The 17,316-nt window shown below is 39.5% G+C and overlaps 1 protein-coding gene across 3 annotated transcripts in view; it reads right to left on the bottom strand.

The window, feature by feature from the left end:
• Window positions 1-1,179: 1,179 nt before the first annotated feature.
• LOC131257663 (uncharacterized) overlaps window positions 1,180-17,316 on the bottom strand; it is a 31,004-nt gene continuing 14,867 nt past the window's right edge. For 2 of the 3 annotated variants that reach the window (XM_058258438.1, XM_058258440.1), the window contains exons 9-12: window positions 16,729-16,834; window positions 16,553-16,621; window positions 2,756-3,001; window positions 1,180-1,803 (exon numbers count right to left, since the gene is read on the bottom strand). In XM_058258438.1, the coding sequence (XP_058114421.1) occupies window positions 1,558-1,803; window positions 2,756-3,001; window positions 16,553-16,621; window positions 16,729-16,834 (667 nt within the window). In that variant the 3' untranslated portion in view covers window positions 1,180-1,557. The remainder of the gene's footprint in view (window positions 1,804-2,755; window positions 3,002-16,552; window positions 16,622-16,728; window positions 16,835-17,316) is intronic. The other variant, XM_058258439.1, reaches the window with a different exon arrangement.

The following is a 17,316-nucleotide window of genomic DNA, read 5'->3' as shown; positions in this document are numbered from 1 at the left end:
AATTCGAATGGGTGGAGAGTTTTTTCTCTCTTCCCATCGGCCAGGTTACCACAAGAGTGGGCAACCCTGACGGTTGGCACACTTACTGTCATTCTGCATGCCCTGAATTCTGTGAGGACAATCCCATTCTCAAGTTGTCTCCGTTCCAATAAAATTCTTCCCACGAAAAGGTTACTTCCTAAACAGGTTTAAATGGTTTTAGTAGGCATTACAAGGTAAGACAACTGGGTTCGAACCCTAGGTGACTTACAATACACCTGTGAGTTGTCTCCATTCCAATAAAATTCTTCCCACTCGAAGGCTCCTTCCTAAACAGGTTAAAATGGTTTTAGTAGGGTATTACAAGTTAAGACAACCGGGGTTCAAGCCTAGGTGACTCCCAATACACCTGTGAGTTGTCTCCATTCCAATAAAATTCTTCCCACTCAAAAGGCTCTTTCCTAAACAGGTTAAAATGGTTCAGGTTTTGAACCCTAGGTGACTCACAATAGTCCTCTATCACAGAACCCCGAGCATAAGTAGAGTAGTAGTTGTAGCGAGGCTTCGCTGATTGAGAACAAAGCTCAAGATCCCCTTCGTCAGCGCTAAGACTGTCTACCAAGCCGGAGACATTACAGCTAATTATTTTCCTGCACCCAATACAGAAAACAGGACAGGAGTTGCTTGGTCAATTTGTGCCCCCCTATTGGGAAATCCTAACACTTTAATTAGTGGTGTATAGAATAGATAGGGAATTTTGTGAATAATTCAGTAGGAAGATTACATGCATGGCTAGTCATGGCCATTTTCAAGAACGGAGAAATAATTTGTGATTTTGGAATTTCTAGTCGATAGTAGAGCTTCGAAAATTGAGAGTTTTATGCCATATTGGAAGTAGATATGGGACATCTGCACAAGTACCAATTTATAATTTTTGGATATTATTCGCATAGGAACCAAAAAGATGTTGGATTAATTTTCTCCCCAATTCCAATCTTCTAGCTCCCTACCATTTGGATAGTATTTCTTAATTTCTGTGGTTACTCCTGCCTAGCCATTTGCTTGGATTTCTCACTGCCTACATGTATTATTGTTAATCAATTCTCTATTGCTTTTCCTGTCAAATGGATTTGAGCATTGCATTTGTTGCGTTGCTGCAGACACAACACCTTGGGTGGGGGTAGGGGAGTGGAGAAAGGAGAATGACAAAGATCATGTTGTATTTCATTAAGGCACAGATGAGAATAATGGTACAATGGCGGGGCAGCATGGTCAGGACCCGGCTGAAATATACATACATTGGAATGATGGCCGAAACTGCCAAAATCACCGAATGAAGGCATGCCAAGCTACACCCCTTTTGCCCTACTTGGTCATGGAAATCTCCTTCCTGCCCTCTGCACAGAACTTACCGAACCAGGTGTGGCAAACCATCCTCATACTCTTGGTTTCCCTGAGTCTTGCTGCATCATCTCAAAAAATCAATGGCAACCCTTTCCAGAAGATTTTTTTTTTTTTTGGCATTCACCCAGTTCAGACATGCTTCACTTAGTGCAGAAGAAAAACATCAGGGCAACTTCAACTATGAGGCTTGGGATTAGGAAGTAGATACGACGAGTTCCCATGGTCAATTGGAGTTCGAAGAAGTGGATTCCATCGGTCGAAGATGATTCGCCCTCCTCGGCCAACTCTTCCCCGAAAACGATAGGGTGGGTTGGTCGAACCATTTTCCACAGGAGGATCTGATGGCGGCACAATGCCAGCAGCAGTCAACCTTCCTGAATCTAGAGGTCTTGCAAACAATAAAACAGGTTCGAGTGGATCCTGCATTAATGGAACATTTCACAATCCACAGTTAGCAGTGCATTCATCTTCAATATAATCAAAGCCGACAATAACATACACACAGTCTTAAATAAACATGACACACAGTCTTAAATAAACATGACAAAATTGCTTTTAAAAAAAGGATCTTAAATAAACATGACAAATTGCTTTGGAATGAAACTTGAAATTGTTGATAAACCAATACAGTGAAAGAATTTTCAGAGGAGGTGTATCACCTTGATTAATCATTCGAAAGAAAAGATAAGAAGAAAAGAAAATCTGTTCTACTCTGCTTGTTCAAGACAGCAGTCGAATCAGCAGGGTAACTCGGTATTTCTGAAAGCCTGACAGACTAGACCAACGTATGAAGATCTTGATCTAGTGGTACCAGAAAACTTTAATAGTTCAAATTGGAATTTATTCTTTTAGCTTGAAACAGCTCCAATTGACAAAGTTCTGTCAACTTGGTCCCAACTCCAGAGCACTGTATTTTCATGGTTGGCATGGATTGAAGCCTGCCTTAAATTTTTATTTTTATTTTAATTGTTATTACTAGTTTTTTGAGAAGATGATCATAACATTAAGCTTACCAAAAAGAGAAACAAGCAAAATGCGGAACATGCTAGGTGACCCTCTCGTCACCCTGCAATGCTCACTGCAGGCTGCAGCCAAGAAAGAGCATCGAATACATACCAACACCATCTGATTCATTCAATTAACAATGAGATGAATACGGGTGCTCAGACAGAAAGGGCCATCTGCCCACCCAGCAATGACATCAAACACTGAATGATCCAGCGCCCATTTAAGCAATCAAGTCAAAGAAATAGGTGCAAATCTCATATGTTGCTTTGTAAAACAGGTGAAAAAGCCTCCTTGACATAGTTGGCGAGACACCATAAAAATTGGGAAGAAAAATGGATAACCAATTCAGGAAAAAGATATATACCCTCCTATGGAGCCATTCGTGCAGCAGAGGTCGACGTTTCAACTCTTGCTTCATGTGTCCCATTGGGACCATCATCAGCTTGGAGTCCGTGGAAGGAGGATTTTGTGCCGTGGCCGGTTGAGTACGTGGCCATATGTTTGGCATGTCGTCAGAGTCGATAAAGTCATCATCACTTGAACCAAATCTACCTGAGAACAGAGGCAAGCCACACAGCGCCATCCCATCTTCAACGAGCTGGATATTGTCCTGGAACCATTAAAGTTACTAATCGGTAAAATGGAAAACTTAGATCATTGCTTGCATGTGGTATTGTTATAAAAATAAAAAACAGCAGAAAGTTTCTCAATAAAATAAAGAAGAACGAATGTAAAAGATTAAAGGCGCCTAGAAGTATCGAGGCAGGGGTTTACAATAGGTCAGCCTATAAATAATGAGATGCCTTAGAGAGTTAATGTTGCATGTTTCCCACAGCACGTCTCAAAATTGCCAGATCATAAAACACGAACGAGGCTCCAAGAAGAAGGTTTGTGCTGCCCTATCCTATCCTGAAAAGTACAAGTATAGAGAGGAGAAAGAATCTACATTTTTTTTAATAATCTGGAGTACATGGTGGATGATGAGGAGAAAAGGGGTCACTGGAAGGTAAGTAGAGATTCATGAAAAGAACGTAGAGGAGGCCAAGAATGGCTTGCTATAACAGTGGTAAGTTCCAAGCAGCGGTGTGTATTTATCGGGCTAGCATTAAGCCCTCACCTTTTACACAATTTATTGATGAATAGACTTACAGTGTCCAGGATGAGGTTCCTCTGTGCTATGTTGTTCACAGATGATGCAGTGTTGGTTGAGGTAAATTTGTCCCATTGGGTCTTTGTGCATCTGGAGGATGCTAAATTGGATGTTTAAGGAATCTAGAACCAAGACGGAGTAGTTGGAATGCAACTCTATTAGAAAGTAGGCACAGTTGTAACTTGTAGAAGCAAAGTTTTAGTTAAAATTGATGGCAGGAGATTCCTCTAAGTCAGTTTGTATTGATATTTTGGCTCTATTGTTTAAAACAATGGTGAGATTGATGATGATATTTCAACTGGCTGGATTAAGCACAGATGTGCCTCTGGAGAGTTCCTTGATCGCTGATCACTGCATGCCTATGGATCTTTAGTCACAGTAATTTACTTTTGCCAGGCCGTATGATCCAGAAACTCGAACACATAGCAGAATTGTTAGCCATCAAAATTAGGGAGGAGATTTTGCTAGCAGGATGGGCAGGTGAATCATGTAGGGAAACCCTTCTAATGTGACTGTGACTACTTGGGTGTCTGTCTGGAAAATGTGAACCCCCTTGGATTTAGGTTTTACTGTCAACAGCATTAGGTTGTATGCCTGCTCCATTGATATTTCTTTTCGTCAAATTCCTAGAGAGGCTATTAGTATTGCGGACTCCCTTGCTAAGGGTTTTATAGATCTCCTTTTTGTATAGGGGGCTTGATGCAGGACATGAAAATTAAATATGATATGCAAGATCTCAGGCTTTAGATCATACTAATTCAAAAACAATCACATAAAAATTCCACATCCCACACAAAAGTTCAAACATTCAAGCAAGGGGAATCTATGCGGGTCCAGGCCTACATGTGCTAGGGCCGGATCAATCAAAATTATAGACCAAACAAAAATCAAAGGAGGGTAAATTCATCCACACATGCACAGAAATAATTCCCCTAATTCAAGGGATTCAGAAATTTCAATTCGAGGAACCCTAAGGTTGAAGAAAGGGCATAAAATTGGAGATTTGAATAATTTAGGGTTAGGTTTAGGGATTTTGAGTGAAAGAGGAGTGACAGAGAGGAGAGAGACGAACCAGAGAAGTACTGCATGTGTGGACAGCAGTAATGGCCCAAATGCACGTGCGTGTAATCCCGGTCGCACGTGTGTAAAGCCCACTATTCAGAAAAGGGCCACCTTGGCCCTGGTCGTCCAGAGATGGACTCTAAAACCCTCAAATCTCAGCTCGATCCGATGCACGGTTTATGCGTGGTACTCCGCCAAAGGACCAGATTACAGAAATCTGCTGTAGATGAGGAAACGCCTGCAAATATTGATGGATTTGTAGATGGAATGCTTGTAGGAAAAAAGAAATATGGATGGTAGAAGATGGGGGCGAATCGGGATAGGTGTGGCTTCGCACCACAGTAGTCAGCCCTTTAAGGAAGGGAGAGTCGCACCCAATTGAATCTCCACAACTCGGAAATTTAGAGCAGAAAAATGGAGCAATTTTATTAATCTTCGTTCTATAAAAAAGACTACAAGGGGTGCCTATTTATAATAAAACCTTATACTCCAAAACTCGAGCCATGTGCGCAACCTATTACTTGGCAACGAAGTAATTAAAAATAACAACTAATTAAAGCAATCTAAACCGTACATGGTACTCCTAATAACAATAATAAGCAAAACCCAAAGTACTAAATTAATTGGGATAGTGGGCCACGATCACGAGAACCCATGGTGGGATTCACATGACTATCGGGTCCACTCCAACAAACCAAAACGCATCCCTCTAACTAGGAGGCCCTCCCTGTACATCGTCATCGATCCAAATTGATGGTGGGGCCCTCCTCCTCCTTACATACGTGCATGTGCGCGAGATGTCCCCATCAATTCTCCTCGGTTGCGAAGATTTCGCCACTGGCGAAACAAAACTCCTGAATCGCTCCAAGATGTAAGGATCAAGTCTCTAAAACTCCTCCTCAGCGAGCCACGTACTGTTTGAAGCTGGGCGTGACTTTCACTTGACTAAAAACTTCTAAAACCCGCCATCCAACGTGGATATTATCTGATGGTCCAGAATATCATCTCTCCTCTCTGGGTGTGGGAATGGTAGGTATGGGAGGTAGAGGCTGGGAAGATGGGTCGGGAGGGGGCCATGGATTAAGGGAATTGTTTAGGGAATTAGGATGGTTAGGTGACAGGTTGGACAATGTATCAGTGGTCCCCTGAAATGCAACTAGATCATCCACATTGAATGTGGAACTAATTTCTATGAAAGATGAAAGATCTACCACATACGCATTGAGATCGTTTCGTTTTATAATTTTGAATGGTCCATCGCTACGCACGTGTAATTTATGAACGGCTCCCTGAGGGTACCGCTCTAGCTTGATGTGGACCATCACAGACCATCACAAATTCTCTTACATTGAATTCCTTGAAACATTTATGTTGGTCTGCAAAAAGTGAATAATGTTCATTACTAGTCATAATCTTCTGCCTGATTTCTTAATGCCATGAATGACTGTGATGTGCAAAAGACTCCGCAGACTCTGACGGCCTATAAGACAGTGACATAGGGACAAGATCAATAGGTTTCCTATGTTTATAACCAGTAACAACTTCAAAAGGACTTAGACCTATGGACCTATCGATAGAACTATTAAACGCAAACTCGGCTATAAGTAGTACGGTGTCCCACGTCCTAGTGTGTTGTATATCCCTCATAGGGGGAAACTCATCCGATAGATCATTAGGAAAGATATCACGAAACTCATCCACTACCGGAATGGCTTCAGTGGGTAAGTCTACACTAGCCTCTGGTGCACTCTCTCTAGCCATAAGGTCGTACATGTCGTACCACTCAAAAAGGTGGTCCATGTCTGCCAACCAATCTTGAAAAACTTTAGGGTCCAAGTGGCCATCAAACGTGGGGACATCTACTCTAACTCCTTTGAGAAGTTGCACATCGAGGTCATAATGGTCTTGATGTACCTCACGGGGTGGGTGCATGGGTGAGTGCCTATAACCGATTCCTTAGCCACCTCCATTCCTTGGTCTATCTTCCTGACCACCTGCCTGAGATTGGGCATCTTCCCCAATGGTGGGGTTTGCCCTAGCGAAGGTCTCTAGTTGGGTAACGCGTACATCAAGCTGCTCAAAGCATTGGTCCATATATTATTCCAAGCGCCTACCCAAAGACTCAAACTGCTGGGTCAGCTTGTTCATTGACTCTTTCAATTGCTCCATATTTAGTATATAGGGTGCAAGCCAAAACCACGACCCGTACGTGTGGTCAATGCATACAACTACTAACTCAATCTAAGGACCTTCTACTACGACCATATGCGCCTAGATAGGACTAAATGCTCCTATAGGACTCTATATGGAGAAAACGACACAATACTACTCAATTTCCAGCAACCTATCTATCCAAAAAAATCTGTCAACAGAAAATCCAACAAAGAGATATGCAAATTTTCTGATAGCAGAAAATTCAGCAGCCTATATCAGAAATTATGGACCTCTAAACAACTCTATATGATGTTACTTAATGCATAATGGGCACAAATAAATTAAACCCTAAACATGCAATGCATTCCCCTACAAGAACCCTAAGCTCTGATACCAAATTTGATGCAGGACAATTAACCACTTGCTCTAAAAGCTCGAATTGTTAGAGTATGGCGAATTAATCCCTTTATCTCATAGCCCAGGCCTCACATCTCATGGGTTAGGACCTCGGCCGAACCCCCCTCGTGGGCCCCAAATCAAATGGGTACTGCCTCACATGGGCCGCCCACCCCGAGTGTGTCCCCGCATCCCACAGGCTACCCCACTTGAGCCCTATACGAAATGCGCATTAACCACCCCTGATGAGGAGTCTCGAACATGAGACCTCCCCCGTGGGCCCCGCCCACCCTGAGTGTGCCCCTGCATCCCACAGGCGACCCCACTCGAGCCCGGTGTGAAAATGCCCTTGCACTAGGGCTTCTATCCATTGCCTTGATTGCCTTTTTTTATCTTTTCGCACGTGGGGATCTTTTCAATAAATCGCTAGGAGATTCCTCAAATGTGTTTTTTTCACTACCTTGGCTCTATTATTGAAAATGATGGAGAGACCAATAAGGCTATTTGCAGCAGAGTGTGGAAATGTGCCTTCCGAGTGCTGCATGATTGTTGCATGCCTATGTAACCTCAAAGAAATTTCTACAAGACAGCTATTCAACCATGGGCAGTTAGAGACAACACGAGCAAAGGATGAGTTTTGCAAAAATGGGAATGTTGAAATGGATGTTTGTGAAGATTAGCAAGGATAGAATTAAGAATGAGGTCATCTGAAGCAACCTACAAGTAGTCCCAATTAGTGTTCGAAATATTGGTATCGCGTTAAGTATCACACCCTTGGGATACGGATACGTATCGGTTATCGCATAGGATATATCGGTTGTATCACGTAATGTATCGTTATTGTTGGAAACATGGGGAAATTGCTCGAATTTTTCAATGAAACTTCAGTGATTGTTAAAAAAGACATCAACACACATTTATAGATTAAAACATTACAAAAAATAAGTGCACATGATAGGTTTTTTTTGTATGGGGTCCTAATCTATGCGTTGTCTAACTAAATTGATGCAAGTATATTCAAAGTCTATTTATATAATTTATAAATGTAAAAATATGTGTGGAAACACAAGCAATACATTCAAAAGCAAAAGAAGAATCACTAGATCAAGTTATATACATGTTTGATTTTATGTTTGGACACAAGAGTGCAACCGATTTGCAAGAAAGTGGGAAAGTTTGATTTTTTTTTTCAACTTTCCGCAACTTGGCCCATCTCCTCAAAATCTCGAAATTGAAGCTCCTAATCCATGATTTTTGATGCAAAACATGAAAAACCATGGATTTGTAACAATTTGACACTGATTTAACATGATTTATAGAAAAAAAGGATCGAAAATCGAAAATGCTCATCGGATCGAATATGTGAGATATATCGCACTACTTGTGAAGTTCATATCTCACATGTGGGATACAAGATATACGTGGGATATATTGGCCAATATCGTTGATATTTAAAACAATGGTCCCAATATGTGATAAAATGGAGGCTGATCAAGATGGCTCGATCATATGCAACCAAGAGCGGAGAGTCAGAGACAACTGCACTAAAGAGGGGAACTTTGATTGCGGTTGAAAAGCCTGCAAAGAGGATGAGAGGAAGGCCTAAAATAAATTGGACCAATGTGGTAAGAAGGGGTATGAAGATTTGTTCATTACTGAGGACAACGCCTTGGATAGGAAAAATTGGTGAAATAGGACTTAGAAAACGATCTCAAATAGTTGAGACAAGGCTATGAAGATGATGGTGATGATAATATCCTACACCCTAAAAGACACTGTTGGAGACAACACTGACACTAACTAATACACATTGATAATTATTTTAGAAACTCAAGTGTTTTGTTTAATATTGTAATATTAGATCAGCCTTCTTAGTTTTTAAACATTCAAAATATATTAGGGGAGATGGATAGTGACAAAGCACCAGCGTCGGATGGATTCCGATCGCATTTTATCTAAAATTTTGAGAGCTTGTAAAAAATGATGTGATTGGCTATGTTAATGAATTCTATGAAAAAGGCTTTATTGAACTGGAGTTAGGGGCGATGTTTATCACATTAATTCCCAAAAAAAAGAGGAGAGGAAAGCTTAAAGGACTATAGGTCCATTAGCCTTTTGGGGGCCCATACAAGATTCTGTCAAAGTTGTTGACGTCTAGATTTAAAGCGGTGATTGGGGATGTCATATCCAAATCTCAAGGAGCGTACGTGGCAGGGCAACAAATAGTGGACAGTGCACTAGTGGCGAATGAATGTATTGATGCAAGTAACAAAAGAAGTTTGAAAGGAGTGGCGTGCAAATTAGATATTGAAAAAACCTATGACCATGTGGATTGAGATTTCCTCGACTACATGTTAGGACAATTGGGGTGTGGTGTCAAATGGTGAGCTTGGATATGTGCATGTGTTCAGATTTTCGACATTGGTAAATGGACTCTTCTTCTAGAGGTTTGAGACAAGGGGATCATTTATCCCCCTATTTGCTTGTGGTGGTAATGGAGGTGTTGAGTAGAATGATAGATAAAGGTGCAACAGTGGGTCTTTTAAGAGGTTTCAACATTGATAATTCAGATTTCCAAATCACTCATCTTCAGTACGCGGATGATACTCTATTGGTGTGTGAGGCAGATGATGTGCTGGTGGACACCCTTCAAATAATAATAATTTGTTTTGAAGCGGTATCTAGCCTAAAAGTAAATATCAGTGAGAGTGAGTTGTTGGGGATGGTATCTCAAGGGAAGAGGTAAGCTCTTTTGCTAACGTTTTCGGTTGTAGGGAATGTTCCTTCCCATCCACATACCTGGGTCTCCCCTTATGCTTAGGAAAATTGGCGAAACATTTATGGGACAGTTGTGGAGAGATTTCAAAGTTATCTCAATGGTGGAGTTGGTACTTGTCATTGGGAGGGAGGTTAAATTTAATAAAGTTGGCAATGTCGAATCTTCCAATTTATTGTATGTCTTTATTCAAATGCTCAAAATTGGTTGCAAGCAAGTTGGAAAAAAAAAAATTGACTTTCTGTAGCAGGGAGTGGAGGACAAGCATAGGTTTCATCTTATGAAGTGGGTAAATGTGTGCAAGCCATAGGATCAAGGGGACGCAGGGTTACCAAGTTTGGAGGTTATGAGTTTAGCTTTGTTAGGGAATTGGGTATGGAGATTCGGGTTGAAGATGGTAGTTTATGTAAAGAGGTGGTGGGTAGGAAATATGCGGTTTAGAGGGGGGATGGTGGATCCGGGCATCGTCTTTGCATAGGTCCTCTTTTCTTTGGAAATCAGTGGCATCATTAAAAAGTAGGATTTGGAAAGGGACATGTTATTGTTAGGAAATGGGCTAAAGATAAGGTTTTGGAGGATATATGGGAGTGGAACAAGAGTGAGGTTTTTCCTAGGTTAGTGAGGCTACCAGTAGAGTCAAATGTATGGTTGGCAAGTTGTTTTAGTTTGCAAGGTGAGGAACTCATTTGATCCCAGCAAAGTAGAAGGAATTTTGATGATGGTGAGTTAGAGGACTTCATCAATTTGCTAAAGTTGCTCTCTAAGGTTCATCCGGTGCCAAGTGAGCCTGATTCGTTGATTTGGAGGAAAGAGAAATCCGGGAAATTCTCAGTTGGGTCTTTCTTCAAGATTCTTAGTGGCAACAGGATTAGTGAAGGAATCAGTTAGTCTACTTATGTTTGGCAATCGTGCTTTGCTAAAGGTTGTTGCTTTGACAAGGTTAGTGGGTTGCAACAAATTGCTAATGGTGGACAATCTTCAAAACAAAAAGACAATTCTTCCAAATGTTTGTTTAATGTACTTCAAAGATGCATCATTAATAGATTATTTATTTATTAATGTACCTCATGAAGAAGGGTATGCAGCTCACCAACATCTATCTGTGCTGCATGAACAGTGAAGAATCAGTTGATCACCTCCTTGTTCACTGCCTGCTCGTCTCTCAGATTCATCAGGACTTTATCTCTCCATAATTGTTCTTATTCCAGTTATTTATGCATCTATGGGTCTTGCTTAATTGCACGGTTTATTCAATTAAAAGGAGTCCACTGATGATATTGGCAATTGTGGCCATCTGGTGGGCTGTCTGGAAGAAGAGAAATGATAGATGCTTCAACAATGCTCACGCTTCTATTCAGTCTGTGGGATCGAAAGCTAAAAAGCTTCTAATTGAATGGGCTTCGAATGTGCCTACCCTAGCTGCCTTTGATTTTCATTTTTTAGGCTTATAGTTTCCTCTTTTGCGCTTTCGCTTTTCTGCTATCTCAGCAGCCCCGTTTGTATCTTTTTTTTCCACTTTCAATATATTCTCGTTACTTTAAAAAAATTAAAAAAATAATAATAATAAATAGATTATTTATTTATTCATTATTCTTTTGCAAGAGCTCGATGGGAAGGTTTTTTCAAGTTGTTTGACATAGCATGGGTATCGCCGTGTTCCAGTGCTCAGCTTTTCTTCATGTGGCATGGTGGTGATTTTGGAAAAAAAAGGCAGAAAAAAGTGTGGCTATTGTGCTTGCTTGCAAGGATTTGGTTCTTATGGCTAGAAATGAACAATTGATGCTTCAGAAATCGGGCAGGGCAGGTGTCAAAGTGTTTAATAGGGCTAAATTAAATTTAATTGAATGCGTGATTGTGTTTAAGGCGGTTGATAAGTTCCCTGATAGTTGGCTTGAGTTGTAATTATGCTTTTAGTTTGCTTATACTTGTAAATTTTGACTTCAACCATTTGTAAATAAAATTGTGTGTGCCACCTGGAATTGACATTCATCCATCTCCAAATAACGTCTACAACAAATGACAGCCAAGGCATAAGCTAAGATGAACTTCAAAGCTTTATGCATATTTTAAAGCAAGATGCATATCGTGTGTGCCTATGAATGAGCTCCTTGGTGTATGATTCTCAAAGTGCAAAGATTAGTCTCAATATCCTGATTTGTAAATGGATTTTCTGATTTCAAACACTAAAAACATGGTTCTTTAGGCTTTTATTTAATGATAGACCAAATTACGCCGTGCATCTTTCGGGTGGTTTCCATTCCCGGAGGCAGACAAAGATCCATGGAAACAAGATAAACAATATAAAGGGCTCATGGTGCTAAAAAATTTTAGGGGACTTGGAAAAGAAGATTTTGAACTAATACTTGGTGTGTAATCGGATCCTTCTTCCTATGTGGGTCTCCTGCTATGCATAGGTAAATAAGCAAAATACTTATGGAACAAGGTGATAGAAAGGTTTAAAAGAAAGTTGTCAAGGTGGAAGAGTCATCATCTCTGGTTTGCAGATCGAATCACTCTTAAGTGGCTTTACCTAACCTTCATGTTTGTTTTATGTCTCTATTCAAGTGTCCGAAGTTAGTTTTGGATAAATTGAAAAAGTTGAGGCACAATTTCTTATGGCAAGGAGTGGAGGAAAAATAGAAATTCCACCAGCTTAAGTAAGAGAAGGTATGAAAGCTATTATCAGAATGCGGCACAGGCATAAGAGTTTTAGAATCTATGAATGTAGTACTTTTACAAAACTGGGAATGGCGATTTGGATCCGAAGACAACAAGCTATGGGGAGAAGTTATTGAACACAAGTATGGGGGGATGGGAGGTTATAAGATCCTCACATTATCATGCATCTGGAATATGGAGGATCATTAACTCAGTAAGCATGGGATGGTCTTCTCCCTCGAAAATGGGAATCGCATTCATTTTTGGGAGGATCCATAGTGTGATGATAGACCCTTGGAATTGGAATTTCCATCTTTGGCAAGGTTGGCTCCCTTGAAGAACATATCAGTGTCCACATGTTACTCCTATGTCAGCGATAGTGGTGTGGTGTCAACCATGCAAAAGAGCTTTATCAAATGCGGAAGCGGTAGACTTTGCCCAATTATTGGACCGGCTTCATAATATTCACCCCCTCTTTAGCATCGGAAGATTTTATGGTTTGGAATGCTTCTCCTTCCATAGATTTTACGGTTTGAAAGTCTTTCTTCCAGATGATGAGTGGTTTTGAAGGGACAAGGAGACCGGAATTTTTTCATGCGCTTTGGTTCTATGGGGCACGTACCATGGTTGCATCCTTTTTTTGGTTGGTTGGGTGGAAGCACATCGTAACTGTAGACAATCTCTATTCCAGGTCTCAAAGATTTTAATTTTTTGTTTCTTGGCTTGTAGCCTTGGCTCTGCTACCTCAGCAATCCCCTTTTGTACTCTTCCTTTTTTCTAATATATTCAAGTTGCCTTTAAAAAAAAAAAAAACTGTAGACAATCTCTAAAAAATGTCTATGATTCTCTCAAATATCTGTCTCATGTGCACAGACGAAGCAAAATCAATAGATCATCTATTCATCCATTGTCTGATGCAGGACGGATGGTCTAACCTAGAATCGTGTGCTGAAACTAGATAACGGATTAATTAAAGCAATCAAACACAAAATATAACTACTCTATCACAAAGTTAAAGAATCCAAGTAACAAAACATATTCCAATTCAAAGCCATAAACAATCCTGCAATGCAAATCTAACAAAGTATGAATCGATTAGGATCTATGGAAGGTCGAACTTCCATCTAGTATAGGGATTAATCTTAATTCAAAGGGTTGGTAGGTTAGGATTAATTTAGGAACTAAAAAAAAAAAAAAAAGGGGAATTGGATTAGAGTTTTGGGATTAGGTAAGCTAGGATTTGGGAATTAAGGTTTTGGTAATTAGGGTTTGGGGAATCTAGGTTCTAGGTTAGGGTTTTCGGGTTGGAGGCTTCGGGTTACGGGATTTAAGGGGAAATGATGAAGGATTAAAGAGGGAGAGAAGGGGGGAATGGGCTGGTCGTACGGACAACCATATAGTCATGTCCATGTAGTCGTACGGTCAAGGGTGGGGATCTGTATGGTTGTATGGTTAGGGTAGGTTTAGGTTTAGGTGGGTTTTGGATATAATGGGAAGGGTTTTAAGGAAAACAAAAGGAAAATAGAGTAGAGAGAAATAGAGAGATTGAAGGAAGCAGAGAGAGAGAGAGAAGAAAAGTGAAGATAATACCTTGAAAGAAGATAATAAGAGAGAGCGAGAGTGAGATAAGATGGAATTACTCCATGGCTTCACACCACTCCAATCACGGGAGGTTTTCTTTGCTCAAGCAAAAAGAGAATTTTTTTTATTCAATGCATCATAACACTAGGGCATTCACACACCCAAGCCTTTATAGTCTATTTGGGGCATTTTTTTACAAAAAACAAAACCTTTATTGCTAAGAAATGTCCAAAATACCCCATTAGTTCAATTAAAACATAAAATAAATCAAAATACCTTAAATAAACAAACAAAACAACTAAACTAAGCCATCCAATGACTCCATCATGTTCAATGGTCCACGATCAAGATGGTCCATGGTCATGATCCAATAGTCAAGATGACCCACGATCACGATCCAACGATCTGATGTGTCCAATAAGCTCTTATATGCAGTCCACATGCATCTTTCCAATGTAGGGCCTTCGAACATGCATGTGGGGTCTTCCAACACAACTACGTACTCAATCCGGGCTCCATGTAATAATCATCCAATCATAAAGATGCTAGAACTGGGCCAAAGATCTCCTCCTCCTCTGGTATACTCTGATTGGTGCTTAGATGTCCTCATCATTGCCCCTTTGTACGACGGCCAAAGAGTCTGGATCACCTTCTCAACATCCTTTGGTGTTATATGGGTGATGCACCAGTTGGTTGCCGATGTGTTTTGGGCCTAGCATGGCACTCACCTTCCTAAGGAAAAGTGAGTGATATGGCGGGTTGTCTTATTAGCAGTTTTTTGGAACATGTGGCGGAAGCGAAATAATCATTGCTTCCTCAACAAGCAAGGACCATGGGAAGAAACGGCGTGGCATTCTAAGACAGGTGTCATAGATCAGGAATCATGGATTAAAAATGTAAATGGTGAATTGGAATCTATGTGGGGATTGTAACTTGGGTTGTAATAAGGGTAGTAATGGGGGCTTGCTTTCTTTACTGTCTTCGATGTACCGAGTAAGTCTGTTGAGGTTGTATTCTTTACTGTTTTAACTGTTGTTATTCAGCTTGTTAATAAAATTAAATTTATTACTATTCAAAAAAAAACAAAAACAAAAAAACAAAAAAACAAAAAAAAAAACAAAAAAAACAAAAAAAACAAGAAGAAGAAGAAGAAGATGTTTATGAATTTTAAAAAAATCTTGGATATGTTTAAATTGTATATTTTCATTATAAAATCACAAAAGTCTCTTTTCGTTAAACTTTCCAATAGCTATGAAAATGAATGAATGCCACTTCAACATAGTCAATTACCTAGGCCACCAGTCATATGTATTCGTCTCTTGGATAAAACAAACGTAAATGAGACTTCAGGCTGCTTGCAGCAAGTCTACTAGTTTCCCATCACAAAGATATACCCAGTGTTCGAAATATCGGTATCGCATCCTTAGGATACATATACGTATCGGTTATCGCACGGGATATACCGTTTGTATCGGGTAATTTACTGTAGTTTTTAGGAAACATGGGGAAACAATGGGAAAATGGTTGAATTTTTCAATGAAACTTCAGGGATTGTCAAAAAAAACACCTTAATACGCACTTTTAAATCATAACATTTCAAAAAACAAGTGCACATAATAGGTTTCCTTTGTATAGGGTCCTAAGTTATGCGTTGTCTGACTGAACTAATGGCAACTATATTCAAATTGAATGCAGAATATTTAGAGCGTATGAGATGATCATTGAATCAAACACTCCTAAATACTTCGAAATTAGTCATAATTGACAGGTGGTTGAAGGGGAATTTTGGAAAAAAAATAATATTTTAATATTTTTTTATTAAAAAATGATTTTTATTCTTCAAAAATTGACAAGGACTTAACAATCAGTAGATTAGCCCTCATACATGCTTGATTTCATGTTTGGAGTGCAACATTGCAAGGGAGAAATTAGGAAAATTTTGATGGTTCCCCAAATCGGACCACCTACACTCAAAATTTGAAATTAGAGTGTGTGTAATGATCATTTTATCAAATACTTCGAAATTAGTCTCAATTGATAGCTGATTGAATGAAATTTTTGAAAAAACCATGGAAAACATGAAGAACCAATGGATATCGAAATCAAACTCCAACTCCATGATTTTTCATGCAAAACATGAAGAACCAATGGATTTATAACAATTTAACACTGATTTAACATAATTTCAACAAAAAAAGGGATCGAAAATTGAAAATGCTCACTGGATCGAACATGTAGGATATATCGGCACTACCTGTGTGTTTCGTATCTTAGAGGTGGGATACAAGAGATATCGTCGGATATATCGGCCGATATCAATGATATTTAAAACATTGGATATACCAATGAAATTAAAGCAGCAGATCACAGTATTAGATCCATACCTTAAACTTGACCTGAATCCGTTGAAGGTTAACTTCACTCTCCATGACTTCTCGCCTCTTCTCTTCCCTCTAAAAAAATTGTGTGATCAGATACAGGAACACATTTCCTAGCGATAAGAACATAAGATATATATTTTATTCATGAGAACTTTAAATGCATCATAAGGAACAAATACCTTAACTAAAATCTCTACTATTGTTTTAGCTTGGTCCAAGTTGCGCCTGACCTGAAGTAAAATCAATGCAATTTCGACCAATAAAATCACTTTCAACAGAGAAGTGCTGCAATATGATGTATAATAGTAAAAGGAAAAAAAAAAAAAAAAAGAAAACATATTAGAAAGACTAACCAGTTTCTAAGAGAAAAATACAAGAACAGTATTTCCATTTTCAAACTAGTCTTTTTCCCCCCATAGGTAGTACTAAGGTCAAATGAAGTGAACAGAAAACTTGGCAATCAAAGTATATAGGCCCTACCATCTAAAAAAGCCATTTAATCCTTAGTTTAACACAGTGGGAATGGATGCAGGAGGAGACACGGGAGTCATTGGGGAAACATGAGATATAAAAAATGTCAAAAACCAAGAGCGCTTATGAGTACCTGTATAAGTTAGTAATAAAAACATTTGAAATTATATTGATATTTAATAATGTATAAAAATAAACATATTTAGTGATTGTGTTTATAGAAACACAGATTTTCCGACAGATGCTAATGGAACAAATTGGTAGAGTTGAGGCATTGAATAGTCTTACTAGTGGCG

The sequence above is a fragment of the Magnolia sinica genome, chromosome 10, assembly GCF_029962835.1.
Source record: "Magnolia sinica isolate HGM2019 chromosome 10, MsV1, whole genome shotgun sequence".
Classification (NCBI taxonomy): Eukaryota; Viridiplantae; Streptophyta; class Magnoliopsida; order Magnoliales; family Magnoliaceae; genus Magnolia; species Magnolia sinica.
This window is presented reverse-complemented; position numbering and strand designations above follow the sequence as displayed.